Source organism: Centroberyx affinis, unplaced genomic scaffold (genome assembly GCF_046629955.1).
Source record: "Centroberyx affinis isolate AG114_WGS23_722 - 3 ecotype Tasmania unplaced genomic scaffold, CSIRO-AGI_Caff_v1 ptg000290l_1, whole genome shotgun sequence".
Taxonomy (NCBI): Eukaryota; Metazoa; Chordata; class Actinopteri; order Beryciformes; family Berycidae; genus Centroberyx; species Centroberyx affinis.
Window position 1 is genome coordinate 502,069 of NW_027278969.1, and position 17,775 is coordinate 519,843.

The following is a 17,775-nucleotide window of genomic DNA, read 5'->3' on the forward strand; positions in this document are numbered from 1 at the left end:
GATGACATTAAAAATGAAAGTATATTTAGTATCCAAATGGCCCAAAATCATTAAAAAGAAAACAGAATAATAACATCTTAGTAATTTTATCTGTCTGTTTAAAAGAAGAAAAATAAACAATTAGGCTACCAGAGCATTAATCAATAGATTGTCAGAAAAAGAAGATCCATAAGGAATACATATGGTTTTCATATAAATGAGAGTGAATTTGGCTCATGTCTGCAGGCTGAAAGCTCTCCACTTTGAAGAACAGCACTTGGTGCATCTATAAAACATCAGAAACTCTCACCCTGCTGCTCACTTCAAAAACTTCCAGAGATCTATAAAGGCTGTTGCCGTCCGTCAGTGTGGAGAGGCCTTAGAGCTATTATGATGTCAGGAGAGGCTCTTGAGCAGAAAGGCATTTGTCCATGGACTGTACTCATAGGCTGGATTTACACAGGCACAATAGATCTCATGTCTGACTCAAGGCACGCATCTGACCTCATCTGTTCAAGGCTTTTATTAACAAGAGATTTCAAGAGATTGGATTTCTCTCATGAGTGTTTAAACAGGGTAAAATCAGGTTACATGTGTTTTGTCCCCATTTAGCCGCCCACAAGAAGAAAAATCAGAGAACATACAATATTTCCCATTGATGTCAGTCGGTTAGCTTAGGTACATTCAGTCTGTGGATGGACAGGTATCTTTATAGAGATAGATGCTAACCTGGGCATTGCAACTACTATGTGTACTAAATGTATCAGTGATGACATGACCAGTCCCCAGCCAAAAAGAGCACAGTTGAGCCATATCTAATGTGTACTGTTGAGACGGTCAAGTGGTAAGTTTAGAAATGCAATCAGCTGTTACCAAGAGCTTCTGACCTCCAATATGGCTGCCAGAGGCGCATTATGACATCTGATAGCCCTCGATTTCATTGTACTGTTTTCTATTGTTGGGTGTTACCTTACATTGATTTGAGTTGATAGGGGATGGAAGGGAATCACATAGCCCTTGCTAGCATAAAACATTTATAACTTTGGATTTTAGTAAAAAGGTGTGGAAAAACATCAACTAATCTATACAAGGGCACTGCTAGGAAATCTGGGCCCCCTGACGAGATGTGGCACCAGACGCCCACCCTGATTAATTTAATGCCTGGTTCATGCTTTCTGTGTGGCTTAATGGACCCAAGCTCCCTTTAAATGCAGATTTGTCATCCACATGTCTTGGTATTCATGCTTCTCACACTTTCATGATGAACGTGTGCCTGAAATATTTGAGGAAAAAAAACAGGAATCGGCCAGTGGTCCCAGTTCCTGTTTGTTGTTTCAAATTTGGATTGGTTTACTTTGTTGTTGGTTGGATTTCACATTGTGCTATCTTGTGATTTGTTTTGCTTGCTTTCTCTGAATACCCTGAACACGAGTCTCTGCATGGCTCTATAGCACCCTGCTTGAGCCACCCACAACAACATGGGTGGACCTGAGATAAGAGGAAATCCTGAGTAGGCCATTCTCAAGGTCAAGATTCCTGGAGGACCTGACTATACTGACAAGAGCATAATAGTGCAAGTAAAGTATTTAGCTAAGTGTGAGCTTGAGTGATATATTGAACTAAAGGTGCTACATGTGGCATTTGTAAACATCAATACTGTATATCACTCTCAAATTGATTGTGATATTATGTTAGTACAATGACCATAAACAAATGAGGCCATGGTGGACAAGACTGGTGGGAATCTCATGCCTGTTGTATTGTCTGTGCTGGTGTTTCTCAAAATTAGGAGGACCACATTTCCCAAAAACCCTGTTACTATAGGATGCTGCTACTTGCCCTAACTGAAAGTGCTAGACCACAGGAAACTGTTGCACCCTGTATATGTATTTAGGTATTGCTTATTGTTTATTTTAAGACCCAGCCTTTTACACATGGAAGGGTAAACCCGCCTACTGACTCTTCATAGATTGGGGTGTAACATTTGGTGGAAAATGTAGTCACACAGTGATAAAAGTATAATCTTGTTGACATCTGTGTGAACAGATGTAGCAGTGGGCCTATAAGCCTAGAGATGGCAGCAAACACAGCGGACACTGCTGTCATGGGATAATCTGGTAGGGGATTCCGTGCATTTTGCCCTAAAAGGCAAAGGTGACAAGAAGTGACCATGTTGATACTAACCAAACATTGTGTAGAAAGGCCCTCCTTCCTCAGAAAGGCTGATGCTATTGAAAATTGTTGATAGATTTTCCACATGGGGGCGCTAACACATCGCTGAAGGCCTTTGGAGTCACTTCAACTCAGGGCTTGGCTTCCTTTATTCCTCTCGCTCTGTCAGTAATTGGTCTGGCTCGGCCTGACTGTCGGATGTATTAACCTAAATGTGCTGTGGGCTCCTGTTACTCATCATCACTTCCTCAACACAGTGCATCATCAAATAACTGCAGACAAGATGACAACCAGCCGTGTCTTTATTCAAAAGTTTGAAAACAGCAATACTAAAAACACACGACCGATTATTGTTTAAGTCATAGATTCCTCATTATGCCACCACCGTACAGAAGCCACTTGACAGTTGACATTTTGATCTCCAATACTCAATAATACAAGAGGCAGCAAAGCATACTGATAAACAGCTGTCTGGATAGCTTTACATCAAGATAAATGTCTTACAGAACAATTGTGTTGTGAGATTTCTAGATTAAAAGTACTACATAATCTATTAGAAAATTACATATTGTCCAATTCTTTTGAAAGGTCGTCAATTCTCCATACAATGCACACACGGAAACTCCCATTCAACTTACCAGCCAGTGAAAAGACCTTTGTTTCTTTCTTTAGATAAGTAAAATTCACAGCAGACATACTTTTATTTAGAGTTACGCCAAAAGTACTTCACTAGGCCTGTGCATGGGTTGATTTTATGTTCCCAAATGATCCCCCTCAACATAGCACTAAAACAACTCACTGCAATGATCAAAGGTTTGAGGTTGGAAATATTTCAGCAAGTCACAAGGTATCACAAACATACAAGGCTGAATCCAGTAAAATCCATACATTTGATGAAAGCAGCTATATTTAAACCAGGTTCATAAACCGCTTCAGTTTGTTACAGTAGTGACCAGCACACTGCATCCAAATTCGGCTTTAATCAATGTGTTCAAGCTTTGGCCAAAAGCCTGTTGTGTTGGCTGAAGCTGAGCGGTTCAATTTGAACACTTTATTTTACAAGAAACACTGTAGAGTTGCTAGGTATACATTTGAACAAAGACGCATTACTATAAATGTCTAACAGCTAGCGAGTAAAGAAATGGACAACAGGGACAGTTGTCACTCTGCCACAGAAAATGCCATTTCAGATTTCAGCTTTATTTGCCAGATATTGTGAATCTTTTTTTTTTTTTTACCTCCATCTCATTATACTTCAGGTAGAGATGAAAGTATATTGTTTATTTGCAATGGTGATTCTCACAATCAAGCAATATTCTCATTTTTTCCCCCCCCTTGACCAGCAGTGTGAATCACTTCACATTTCCCAAATTCTCTTTACACATTTAACACTCATCAAGTGTCATCTGCTAATTCTGTATTCGATGAAAAGTGAAAGGAATACAAAGATGACATGATTAATGCCAATTTGGGAAATAAACTACCAAAGTTAATTCAACTTTTCTTTCACTTGCTTATGGAAATGTTGTTTATACGCAACATATACATGAAGCCTATAGAGAGTCAAGGCGCAAGGATTTGCGAAAATGATGGTGTGAGACACATGTTGACGTCTAAATGACATAGTAAAACATCTCTAATTAAAAATGTCAGTAGCCCCTTATCCCATAAATGAAGATATATTGTTTCAAAACCTGAATTCACAGTACAAAAATATAATATGCCTTCACTAATTGGATATCATGAAGTCTATGGTAAACAACAGACTTATGATAGTCTTTGATAATCCTTTCATATTGTGAGTCCTTCCTATGACCTTTCATTACCATTTGGCACTTTGGCACACTATATACTAGTACACTAACTTAAAATAATGCAGTAGTTAACCACTGAAGCGTCTATATAAGGATGTAAATCAGTACTTTCAGGAGAGGAATTTCTCTCTGGTAAACCTTAGTTCTGCTTTTTTGTGTTTAATGGCATTGTTTGAAGAAGGTGACATTTACACAGTTGCCCCCATGACAACCAATTAGACAGCTTCTGCAGAAGTTTCAGTTGATACAGACATTGTCACTTTGGCTATTTTCACAGTGGTCTTCACACAACTCTCTGCAGCCCTATTGGCAGCGATGTGTCTGTTCTGGCAGTCTGACTCCAGGCTATTGTCCAGCTGCTGGGCGCTGCCCCTGCAGGCATGGCAGGAGCTGAGGAAGGCGTGCCGCAGGTCCTTGCTCCTCAAGGCGTAGATGATCGGGTTGACGGTGGAGTTGAGCAGGCAGAGCATGCAGCAGAACGCAAATACTGTCTTGATGTCATCGTCCATGCTCCAGAAGAGGTCGTAGACCATGATGGCGAGCACCGGGCCCCAGCAGATGACCAGAACCACCAGGATGAGCACCAGGGTCTTGGCCAGTCGGATGTCCATGCGCGCCTGCTCGGGCCGGGTGGTCTGCACCTTACTCCCGTCCGCCGAGTACACCACGAGGCTCTTCTGGGAGGTGCGGCTCAGCATACGCACGGCGTGGTGGTGCGCCTTCCACAGGATGTACATGTAGGCGTAGATAATGAAAATAACCAGCACACTGGTCACCCCGATCCAGAACATTAGGTAGTTCTTATCGATCAGAGGGAATAAGTCTGAGCAGACGGAGTTGAGACGTTTGCAGTTCCAACCCAGCAGAGGTAGCACTGCGATGACGATGGAGATGGTCCACATCATGCAAAAGGCGATGACGGCCTTGGTCCGCGTCACGATGCGCCTGTAGGCCAGAGGCCGGTGTATGGAGATGTAGCGGTCGATAGCGGTCAGGAAAAGGCTCCCCACAGAAGCGGTGAACGAGGCGGTGACTCCGCCCAGCTTGAAGAGGAAAATGTTGGGGCTGTCCTTCCTGTGGAAAACATGGAAGTCCAGAAAGCTGTAGACAAAGATGACGCTGCCCAGCAGGTCAGCCACAGCCAGACTGCCTATGAAGTGGTAGGACGGCCGGCAGCGAAGGGTGCGAGACTGCAGGATGACGCAGAGCACCACCAGGTTCTCCAGCACCGTGAAGGTGCCCAGAGTGAGTGACATCACAGCCACAGCCAGCTGCTGGCTGGGAGTCAGGATCATGAAGCACTCCATGTCCATGAAGTTCTCCCCACACTGGATACTGTTATCCTCATCTCCAAAAGCGCTCCTGTTGCCGAACAGGTCTGTGGCATTGGTGGGGTAGAAGGGGATGCCTTTGAGGATCAGCTCCTCATCTGCAGGCACTTTGTCTGGGAAAGCGTTGCTGCGGAAGGCAGACAAGGGCTTCTGGAGGGAGAAAGTGCCCTTAGTGAAGTCTACATCACCGGTGGGGTCGTCATAGTTAGCGTCGTTGGAGCCCAGATACTGTAAACCAGAGGTAATAGTCCGGAAGGTGGTGTCCGCCACATCATCCAGCACAGATTTCATGGCTGTGTCTGAGGGTAATACTGCAGTCTAAGATGATGCCTGGACAACCTACAAATTGATGAAAGACATTTCAGACAGGCTTTTTTTAACCTGACCATAATATTGAAAAAGAGAATCGTGAGAATACTACAAGAGAGCGTTTTCTAGTACGGCTGCAGCAGTGCAATATTTGAGTCTATACACCTTTGATACATAAATATCCATGACATGAACTGGAAATGACCTTCATACCATACAGACATTACATAGCAAATATTTCAAAATACGCATTTCTATCATTTTTTATATAAATTTCAAGATCTGAGTGATTTTCATACATAGATATGACATTTTATAGAGGGCTGGGCGAGAAGCCTCATCATCTGGCTGTTGTTTTCAGCACTTCAGATCTCACAGAAGATCATTCACTACTCTGCGATAACTTTTCAAGAAGAAGAAACCTACATATATCAACATGTAGCTACAAGGAACACCAGCTTGAAAAAATATAGGTAAATAGACCTCCAAATTGAAACAGCATTTTTTTGTTCAAACAGATCTAGAAACAGTTGATAAAGGACAGGCATGCAATGCAATACAATTCCTGCCTGACAATTGCAGGAAGGAATAGTATTGCTGCTAACCTCTGTTTAAAACAAAATATTCACACATGCTCCGTTTAGAGATATACCTATTAAAACAATAAAGTCAATTATGACAATGGAATATCACAAATTATTATTACATAATTTAGATCTGTGCAAAATTTAATTATTTAGATCTGATATTATGTAGCCTAATGAGTTATGCAATGCTGTAGACGTACTGACTGTCATTTCGGCGCAAGTAGAACAAATTCATTCATGAATCCACACATTAAAAATAACAAATTTCATAAGTGAATTCCTGAAAACAAGTTGTTTTTTTTAACGAATTATATTACATACTTGCACAGCTGCCTATGTCCAAATCAGATGAAACATGCAAAGTAGTAATACAAAGGAGAAGCATTGTTAGAAGCCTAACTGAAACGTGTTAAAGAGAAAAAAGGGTTTCATTTACCTTACATAATTTTCCAAGTGCGCAGAATCTCCCCTTTTCCACCGCGCGTTAATCCAAGTCAGACGCGCAACATCAAACCAAAAATCTTACATGAAAGAGAGACAAATGGCATGGGTGTATTATTTAGCAGTAGAATGAAGTCATGTTTTGAATGTTGTTGTTTTTTTTTTTAAATGTATTTGATATGTTTTGGAAGTTTCTATATAAAGTGACTTGTCGCTCTTGGTGCGCGCTCCTGGTTTGTGGATACAGGATGCTGCCGGCTGCTGGCTCCACTGTCTCCAGTCTCTCCCTCTCTCTCTCTGTTCATACTTATGAGGCGTCGCTCCTACAAGCCCTTGTCACGTGTTCCCATAGCTTTATGTGCCCAACCCATGAAGCTGTCAACTGCGATCCATAAGAACAAGGGAGACCGCAGCGGTATAAAAAAAAGGATCTGATTTTAATTCCCAAAGCGCTCCAAACCAGACGGGCTGTTCGGACAAAGGACAGACTAAAACCTAGACTCAGAAAGCATTAGAATAACCGTCTTATTCCCCCAATTCATAAGATAATTGTAAAATGCACTACAATAGACTATTCAAATCACAACTGGCCAAGGGGTTAAGGGTATCTTTGTTTTTCTCTCTGCATGATTTATTAGCTTGCATTTGGCATAAAGTCATCAAGGGCAGGTCGGGGTTGCAGACTCGTGATGGTCGGCGCAAGTCTAATTCTTTTGTAAATAATTAACCTGCCATGCTGCAGAACTGAGAATCTCAGAGAATCCCAAAGAACCAGCGGACTCATTTTAATGCTGCTGGGCTGGAGAGGTTGAACCCAATTATTCCCACAATGCCTTCTTTCCCTTAATAACTGTTTTCACTTTCTGTCTGTCAGGCTGTCTAGTTTCCTGATGTTAATTGATCCAAGCACAAAGAAAGAAATAAACTCTACTCTACAGGTGGATTTTCATAATGTGTCTACTTTAAACTGTTTGTGTTCGTGTTAAGCTTGGAAGGCAGGGGATTAAAATGTACATTCTTAGGGATTTAATTGACTTGTGGGGCCCGATGCTGTGGAGTAGGCTCACAGTTATACATTTAAAGGTATAACTCAGTGAAGGGCTGACTGGTAATGTGACAACACAAGGTGATTCACCATACCTTCCTATCTACCCTTCACTTGCACTCTGATGTTCCTTATCCTCGGGCTAAACCAGCTAGTTATCAGCAGATTCAATCAGGTTCCACACCAGACAAAATTAACAAGTCAAATCCTGTTATGAATCACAATAACAAAGTTCTGGCCTTTGCTCGGCCTTAATTTAAAACCAATTCAATTCGCTGATTATGAATGGTCTCATTCATTTGGCAATATCCACAACGTCTCACACAATGGCAGAGTCAGTGGTGCGGCTATACGGAGGCAGGGCTGGAGAGCGCACCAGAACAGAGGCAGAAATGGCTTTTGCATCAAAGACACATTTGTGGCCGTGGACGTCCTCAGCGGGCAGGACATGAAAACCTCATGCCACTTAAACGCTGAAATGAGGCTATGGCTCTATCATCATCACAGGTGCAATTATTAATATTGCCCAGCCATGGCTCTGTCAGAGATGAACATAATGTTCTACTCTCCAGTAGCTCTGAAATGAAGAGTGTGCTGGCAGCAGACGGCATGCTAACGATGGAAGAGATGTCTGAAATATAAAAGAGAGTTGTGGACTTGTTCTGGTTCTGGCCATGTATTACCTTTTCATTTTGTGCATAAATCAAATGGCTGCAAATTTGACTGCTGGCAGATTGACAGTGTAAGCACCAATTATAGGTAATATGCTTGCCAAGCCGTTTGTCATTAATCTTTATCAATTCAGGTAAATTGACAAAGAACACCTTATTTATAGCAGCGACCAACTGGAGAAGCTCCAGAGGAAGCTGAGTTACACACACTGATCCAAACATGAGAGCTGCCAGTATGGAAGTCCTTTACCTCCACTGCTGACCGGTGATTAGCTCCACCAGAGTAATTGGGGGATAAATGCCTTGTTCTAGGAAACATTAAAGGCAATTTGTGCCTTTAGTGAGTGAGTGAGCACAGCGACACTGGCTCGCTTTCCAGGCTCTGATTTTCTCAGATAGTGCAGGGATGTGAAGTAGTGATGTTTCAGTCTTTGGTGAGTGTCTTTAACCCATAAAAGGAAAATCCAGCTTTTGATACTCGTACACTGTTAGATATCAGTCTGTGATATCCAATGTATTCCAGAAGTTTGTTTTTTTCTGGTGTACCCACTTTCCCTAAACCTGCCTCATCTACTTCTTCAGTTACTGACTTCCTATGTTTCCCAGAATGCCCAGAGAATGAGTGCGAACTTCTTGCTTTCAATAAAAGGTGGATGTATGAGCATTAAATATAGCTAGTTTGTGAATGGGGCGTGTCTATGATTGTGGCCCCGCCCCTTACTCATAACACAACATGTCTTGCGGCTGCATTGCATTCTGGTCTGTTGAGGCTTCTGTCAGTGGAGAAACTGGTCTCTCTGCCTCTTCTATGATGGATTTCTCCTCGTATGATTGTGGTGCAAAAATGGGAATCTAGGAAGAAGCTCTTTGATTCTGAGGGGCTGACACCAAAACCTGACGTTTATGGTTTTAATAGCTGAAACATTTTCTGCTCTCAAACTCTAGCTCCACTTGAAAACGTCTCAATGTGGCATCATGTTGTCTACAAGCCCCGTCATCTACTGTTCAAGTGTTTTAGGGTGGATTTTTCCCTTTGTATTGATTTATAATCTTTGTGTGACAGCATGTTGGAATGTACAGTGTTCTCTTGCGTCTATGTTTAGTTGTGCAGAATGCATTGAGTAACCAGTCACATCCTTTTGATAGACAAATGGCATCATGTCTATGTGAGACTGATGCCTCTGCAACCTGGATACCCACAATCCTTTGTGTGCAAAGTTAATGCTCAGTAATAAATTATCTTTTGTGTTTGTTTAGACGTGCAAAACCTATAAATAGAATAGAAATCAACCTTGCTGTCATAACCATTCATAATGTGGTGCAGATAAAAGCATCAGTCCAATGCGTTTTCTTCGGCAAGAGCAAGAACTGAGCAATCCAGCAAAAACATCCAAATATAGTTGGAGTCTCATCAACTACACGGCCTACAGCTTATTATGCTCATCCCAGACTTTTTGCGATATCCAACACATGGTACAATTAGACTTTATGCAGCGGGATAGCTTGCCAAAACTGACTGGTGTACTGTGACAAGTCTCTGACTTGGTTGGCATGCTAACCTGTGACTGAGCAGTGAGTGATGGTTCAAGCAAAGCTCATGGCCATCTGCGTGGTGGAACATAACATTTTGTCCTCTGATGACTCACATTCAGTCCACAGTTGAGCTTCGGAAAAAATTGCAATAAGAGGAAGGAAGTCTTATCTCATCTCCATACCTGCTGTAATTTGGCGGAATAATTGGTATTCAGTGTTAAATGTCAGACTCCTCAGTTTAGGTCTGTTCAGCATAATTATTGCCATTTGTGCATATTCAAATGCATAAATGGAATATTGCCTCCATAAGGTCTCAAAATTAATTCATAAACACATAGTCAACATATACAAGACGTAACACCAGCAAGACATCATACTGTGCAGGAGGTGCAGAAGGGAAACAGGTAAGGCCACAAAGTGCTAAGTGCTTACTGGTCCAGTAGGGTTCACATTACGATGATGCGGGACGGGAGACAGATGGGAGTTCACTCAGGACCCATAATGCATTTAGCACCGGCCTAATGTCCGATCTCTTTCCCCCAGGTCGTCCCAGTTCCTCGGTTTATAGGAGCCAAGTCAGAGTTTCACAGATACTTCACTATTCATCATCCATATGCATCAGCGACTGCCTCCTCGATATCAGGGGCCAACTAAAGCTGAATAAACAAAATCTGTTCTCGCATAAACCCAAGCCTCGTTTCCCGCCGGTATTCCCCTCATGTGAATCTTAAAACTGCTGCACTCCTATAGAAACTTCACGTTGAAAAAAATAGGCTAAAGCAGTAATTAAGGTTATCACATGGCACCAGCATGAGTCAGATTCCAACCCCGATTTTGAAACTAGGCCACATATAAGCTGATGCGTTTGTGTTTTGCCGGTAAGCAGTAAAACAAGCTCAGTGCTCATTTTTCATCTGCCGCACTCGCTCATAATTACGTGTGAAACGCTGAAAACTATAGAGACGAATGAGCCGGTGCCGGGTGTGTCCATAAATAGACGCGGTCCAGCTAAAGTTTGTGTTGATGTCATATGGCTCCAGCTGCACCGTCAGTTCAGGACAAATTACAGTTTGCTCAAATCCTAAAAAACTTTTGCTTGCTATCAGAATTAATAATGGCAATTTAATCCAATTCAACAAATGAAGCAGTCATGTTAAATAATTAGATTAGTTCCAAAACAGTTGTTTGGAGTCATTTGTCTGTGTGTCGCATCTGCATCTATTGAATTTGTGAACAAAGACATTCAGTATCAAATAATTGGTAGATAGACGTTTCCATCGTTAGTCCTTGTAATTGCAGTGCGGTGCCCCGCATTGAAACACTGTCACCCAACTACTGGGCTTGTGTGTTTTTAGTGATCTGATGTTATGGATATGAAGACATTTTTTTGCGTAGAAGCAGATTGGCTGTGCTTTTAAAACAGGGACAGACAGATCGATGTATTTAACAGTACTTAGAGTCTTTAGAAGGTTTCTTAAAGGGGCATTAAGTAATCTAGGACCTCTATTGGCAACCAGGAGGAATTGCCACAACATTTGACAGAACCTCCTACACAAATCTCCGGCGCAGCCTCGCCCCCCCGCCCCCTCACTTACTTTTGAGAAGTTCAACACCATCTGTCGAAGATATCGTTGAGTCATTGGTATTGATCAACTTCTATGAATCTATGTGAATGTACCTAAACGTTTACATGATGATATAAGTCCGATATAATGTCACTTTTCAAAAATAACTTGGCTAAGGATCAGCTGAAACTTCACTTGAGAGATTTGACAACTTGCCAATGACAGATTCTGCAGTAAAGACATGACAATCTGCCAGTGACATGTGGTTGGCTGCCACGTCCCGGAAGGCAGGAGCCACCAGCGGAGACTCTGTAGCCCCCACTCTTTCCTTCCTGACATGACTGTAGCTTATAGTCAAACTTCAGCAGCGAGGAATATACCGTATATGTCGGGAAATATATGTTGTTTCATCCGTTGTAATGCGATAACTCAAATGGATCTGGGAAGACAGGTGGGTTGGTAGTGAAATATGAGACGCGACGCACCGCAAGCAGGAAAAGTGCAAATCAGCGTTTGTTTATCGCCCGGTCCCTGCTAAACTCATATGGAATGCAATAAAGTGAGGATTTCTCAGATGGATGAACACCACCCCTCACCCCTGGTGCATGTGGACTGATGAAACTGCCTTTGCAATCTTCCTCATGCACTTTTTATGAATCATAAGTCAAAATGACTAATGCGGTCGAACACGCTGCGCAGAAAACTGAATATCAACAGTCGCACGGACAACAAAACCCAATCAAATTCGAAATAAAGCGTCACACCTACTGCACCGCAATCATATTTGTTCTCTTGAGCTTCCACTCTATCATATGCAGGTAAACACTGATGTACATCCTAAAATCCTAATAACAAACTGGAGCAATATCAGAATTCCTCGCTCTCCCGGTGATACGTTATGGGATTGTTTTTTCATTGCATTGGAAGATAGCCATCCGTCTGCTCGTCCCACTCCACACATCCAAACTGCATCCTGTTCGCAGCGGACCATTAGCTCTCACAGTGTTAAAAAGCAGGAGGCAGTGGACTGATGTGGATGCTTTCCATGAGTTGAAAAGCCCTCAACGGAGTGTGTAAGGTTATTATAGATAACTAAAACTAAACCTAAAGACTGAAAGTTAATGAAAAAAATACAGAAACTGCCTCTCCAACTAACAAAATAAAGTAAAAATGAACTTGAATTTGCCTTTTGACCATTACCAGACAGAAAGTGGAGAGAGAATACTCTGGTAATGAATGGGTCTATAACCATCAATGCTAAATCAATACATTCTAAAGACTTTGACAGCTTTTCTATCTGTACGTACACAAAATACATTAAATACATCAGATCCAGAGTCAGTTCCATGTATATGGATCAGAATTGTGATAAAGTCATCTGATATGGCGTTACATTGAAGTATTGATGTAGTACATTAAATGGATACACAACACAATGGCAAATAAAGCGACACATTTCACCCCAGAGGAATGCTACAAGTTCTTCAAAACATCCTGAAGCAGCTTGGGATCTTTGTCGTAGTGCGAAACCATAATTTTTTTTTTTTTTTTTTGACACTTTTTGGATCTGGGCACCCAGTGTTCTCGGAGGTGTCATCAGTGTAATCTGTGTATTGTGCCGTTGCAGTTGGTGGTAAATTACCCAAGAGAAACATCTTGGGTCATGCCATTTAAGGGCAAACCAAACAAAAACGCATCTGAATGAAACAGTGACCAAATAATCTGAAGCTGCAGCTAATGTTTAGAAAGGGATAATGATGACCGTAATGTTAAATACAATCATTTTTGCTGATATGAAATTGTATTAGCTCTGTAACTAGCTTTGCTGCTGGACTGTAACAGAGTAAAAGATTATGGGATGGCAAAACATATTTTCTTTTCTTCTCTTATTCTGTCTTTGATAAAACTTTCAAAATCAAAGACATTAAAGTCTCACACAAAGGCAAACAAAAGTAAAAAGCATTCAAAGGAAACAGTACCTTACTCCTTTAAAAAGTAAACAATCAACAAAGAGGGATAATTAGTAGTTAGTAGAGATCCTGTTTATCTTAGACAGTAAAGGCTACAACAGTGGTGCCATGCCATTGTTCCGACGGTCCATTATTCCGAAACCCCAATAGTCCGAAAACTCCATGCCTGGCTCCATCCACAACCGTGGCTTCTGACAGCCTTGACCGTAAGCTTGCTCTAACCCTAACCTCAGTGACCCCATGCCTCAAATGGGCTTTCGGTCCAATGGGTGGACATTTTTCGGACTATTGGGGTTTCGGAATAATGGGCCGTCGGAACAATGGGCAGTCCCCACAACAGCAGGACTCAGCCATTGCTCATGACGAGTTGTCTCCAAGATATGCTAGGTCAAAATGTCTGCAAGACAAACAGCATTAATTTACTGAATAAGAGCTGTTTGGTATAGATTTGTCTGTAAGACGCTCAAATTTGAGGAGTCAAAGTGCAAATAATATAATTTGGATGGAGAGCTTGTGAAATTGTCACATTTTTCTATTGCGATATATTGAATTTCGATATATCATCCCATCCCTACAGTAGTATGTATCAAAATAATGTTCTGCTTCATATCAAAGATGACATTGCACAATGGACAGCCTAAAGAACCAGTGTACTGCAAGACTGCAAACTATAAAGTGGATTATAATTTGGGAGAAATGTTGACACCCATCACTTCCTAATGGAATTGTTTATAGGGCGACCAGTTCAAGGAGGAATAGAGGAGAAACAAGAGAAGGAGGAATTACTATACTGGAAGCTGCAGGCCTACTGGGTTACTCCAGATAATAAAACAATGAAGATTTAATGTAAATGTATATAAGTGAATACTTTTACAGACAAAAATGAAAGGTTCTTTAGGGGTGCGACAGCCAAACCACCTTTCACTCTGGCCAGTGTGCATATCTGCGTGTCTGTGAAGTGCGAGCATCCCGGCTCTCCATTGAACTAGCACGACTGCCTTAGATATACTGTTGGCATGACAACCGCAGAGGATTGAAACGAGTCACATGACACAGCCAAGGTTGAGCACAGACAAAGCCAGAGAACATCATATTTTTTTTCCCACATGGAAAGTCTTCGCAAACCGAGAGCGTTGCACCAAAGGAGGGCAATAACAAGATGTTCTACACCAATTATCTCAGGGACAGCCAATGGGTGCAAGGATGCCGAGCTCTTGCTGTAAAAGGAGGTTGCGGTGGGTGAAGTGGGTGTGCTGTGTATTCCAACCCAGCACATAGTGATCCGACAAGTGTTACAGGGTGCACGACTGATGCATTACAGCCCCTAGAAGAAAGGTGAAGGGGGGGGGAAGAAAAGAAAAATTAGTAAAAAAAAAAAAAAAAAGGGTAAACATCTGCCATGTGAGCGAGGCGAAGCTCTGGTGTCATGGCAACAGAACCCATTCAGATGAGATGTTGGTGCTGCTCCATCACGTCGCTGAATAGCAGGCTCCAGGACAGATATGGCCATGGAGGGCTGATCCCAGCTGGAGTGTGTATGCACTGAAGGGGATTCGCTCATACAGTGACCAGGACTACCGGCCTGGATCCTCCTCTGAGATATCAGCAGGAGTGGTGACAGTACAAACACTCTTAGAGGCTTTCCTGAGGTAGGCCTACATCTATAGCCACTTAAAATATGCTGTGTGTAAACATCAATATATCTATGTCTAATGAATTCTGACACCTTGGTATAATTACTGTAAACAAATGAGACCATGGTCAAGCCTGTATCTCATGCCAGTGGTATTGTTGGTGCTAGTGTTTCTCAGAATCTCAAAAGAGGATGTTTGGCCCCCCTTCCTGGCATCGCTCGGTGTGCATTTGTTTCCTCTTTGTCTTTACTAAAGAGGATAAACATGTTGGAAGGGATTTTTATATCAGCCTTTTATATCACTGCTTCCACCATCTGCCACTGTGAGAAACTCTGAAAGCTTTAGCTCCGTTTGCACTGGAAGAACAGCGCTCTCTTCCTGTCTTGTGCCGTAAAGCGATCCAGCAGATTTTTACGCAAAATCTGACCCGGTGGCACACAATATAAAATGCAGTGTAGAGGCCGGTAGAGGCTGACAATCTTTGCACATAGCACCTTTAAAATGCAGAAATGCAGATGAGAGATGAACCAGAGCTTCCCTCTCACATTGAGGAAACATTCTCAAAAAGGGACATGCAGTCGTCTGTTATGCAAATCAAGATGGACAAAAGGCCGTCAAATAATCGGTGAAAAAGTCAAATGATCAGTCTAAGTTGCTGCTTATAGATCAAACCTGGGGAGGACTAGTTTTGACGTGGTTTTGGACATCTGTGTGGTCAGTGCTTGTATTTTATTTCAGATACCATTTTGTTTAGTGTTTTTGGCTGGACCGCAACAGCGGGGCCAGCCCTACAAACGCGAATGTCTGTCACTCACTGACTGACTGACTGACTGACTGACTGATCAAGTTACACCATTGGTCGGCCGTGGCACATGGCACATCATAGTATCACAGAGCCAGAAATTTAAGTTTCGTTTTCTCCGCCATCTAGTTTCACCGCTGACATCAGGAGCCCGTTTCTCCCACACAGTAAGCAGGCTGACCAATATCATGCATGTAAGCTGAAGCTAAAGTAGAATCTATACAATTATATCATATCACCGTTTATGTCGATGCATATGCGCGAGTTCAGTCCACCTGAAGCCCTCTGTTCTGTCGGCGGAGAGAGAGACACAAACAAGCATGGAGGTTTCGAATACAGGAGGTTTCCATACACTAACTCTAACCCTATGCGGATGTCATTTTGTTGCCGCTTTTATTTTGAAGGCCTGAAGAGTCAGGGGCTCTAAGCTGACATTCTGAGGGATTCTTTTACTTATTTTTTTTCATTTTTTTACGTACCCACCTTTTTAAACACTCACCTTGATGCTGTGGATGAATATTATTTTTTTTAAATATCAAAAGCTGCTCCATAGGGAGAGAATATGAGCTTGCAAATCATTAATGCATAAGAATATGCTATGAGTGGGCATGTACAGGGCATTAAGTGCCATTACATAAAGTCAGAGTGTCTCTTGAAGTAAGATGTCCTCCACAGTCAAAGACAAGGAGGCTAGACTACAACGTATGAGGGTTGGGATGTAATACACAAGCAAGAAAACTATGTACTAACAGGGTGGAATTGGCAGAAAACACAATCACAGATGTAGCTTCTATATAAATAAGAATATGCTTTTCAATTTCTAACTAATGTTATTTAACTAGCTGCAAAGCTCTTTGCTACAGCGTCTCAGTTAGTGGGGATGGAGCAAGCTGACTCAGCATATTGGATCACCATCACCATTAGAGAAACTGCAGTAAAACACTTCACTTTTGTTGCCCAGATGCATCTTTGTGATGGTGAAAAAAAAAATCCATCTGTATGATTCAAGCTTCAAAGACAAAATCTGAAGTTCACAGACACAAAGGTCCATTTTACAGATGGCAGCATGCGTGTCATCCTCATTGAAATCAGATTGCTCTTTCCCTCGCAAAACGCAGATTAAGATAAGATAGGATGAAAGTTTGATTATCCCTCGGGGGAAACTGGGCTGCTGCTGCGGCAAATACTGCCGTAACTGGATACATCAAACAAAAGTAGAATAGAGCCAATGGGGATTTAATGAATTTACACAACTGACAATTTCAACACTAGAACAATGGGAGAGAGTGTTGATTACAGCATTTAAAGGGTTTGCAAAATAACAGCAGCGGTAGTAGCAGTACAACTAACTGAGAATAAAAAATGTGAAATGACAGCATATACAGTATACTGGCTGTGGAAAAATGTGCATCAAATTCACATTAGCATTTAAATACGTAGACACCTTAGGCTTGGATGGAGGTAGAGGATGGAGAAGAGGCATCCAGATATACAGTATGTGCCAACTCATGCAGAAATTGAACAGACGTACACTACATACAGTAGACGGTTTGTATGGATGATGCAGACACTGCAGCAAGAAGCACTGTGCAGTCCCAGGGGGGTGGGAGGTGTTGTCTAAGATGGAGTTCGGTGGGGGGTGGGGATGCTGGAGGCTGTGAGTGATGTGATGGACAGGGTGGGGGGAGGGGCAGAAATGCTTCCCCCCGTCACTTCATGTCTTCAAAAAATGCAAAATGCCTTTATTAGGTTGGCATACCAACAAGGAAAAAACACATTAGCCACACTTGTGCATTTCAGCTGAGTGCTTCCATCAGAGTCTTCAGATTTCCTTGTTGGTATGCCACTGTAATAATAAAGGCATTTCAATTTTTTTGATAGAGGAAAGAATGCCTTGGTTCCTCTTTCTTCTTGATTTTACA

General features: G+C 42.0%; 1 protein-coding gene across 1 annotated transcript; it reads right to left on the reverse strand.

Moving 5' to 3' along the window:
- Nucleotides 1–2,495: 2,495 nt before the first annotated feature.
- On the reverse strand, nucleotides 2,496–6,747 carry cnr1 (cannabinoid receptor 1). Its single transcript, XM_071514829.1, has 2 exons — nucleotides 6,629–6,747; nucleotides 2,496–5,635 (listed from the first exon to the last, which is right to left on the reverse strand). The coding sequence occupies exon 2, from the start codon at nucleotides 5,585–5,587 to the stop codon at nucleotides 4,181–4,183; it is 1,407 nt and encodes a 468-aa protein (XP_071370930.1). The 5' UTR covers nucleotides 5,588–5,635; nucleotides 6,629–6,747; the 3' UTR covers nucleotides 2,496–4,180.
- Between the last annotated feature and the right edge of the window lie 11,028 nt (nucleotides 6,748–17,775).

Excerpts from the sequence above, each read along its gene's own strand:
- cnr1 (XM_071514829.1), bottom strand. The coding sequence starts at position 5,587 with ATGAAATCTGTGCTGGATGATGTGGCGGACACCACCTTCCGGACTATT.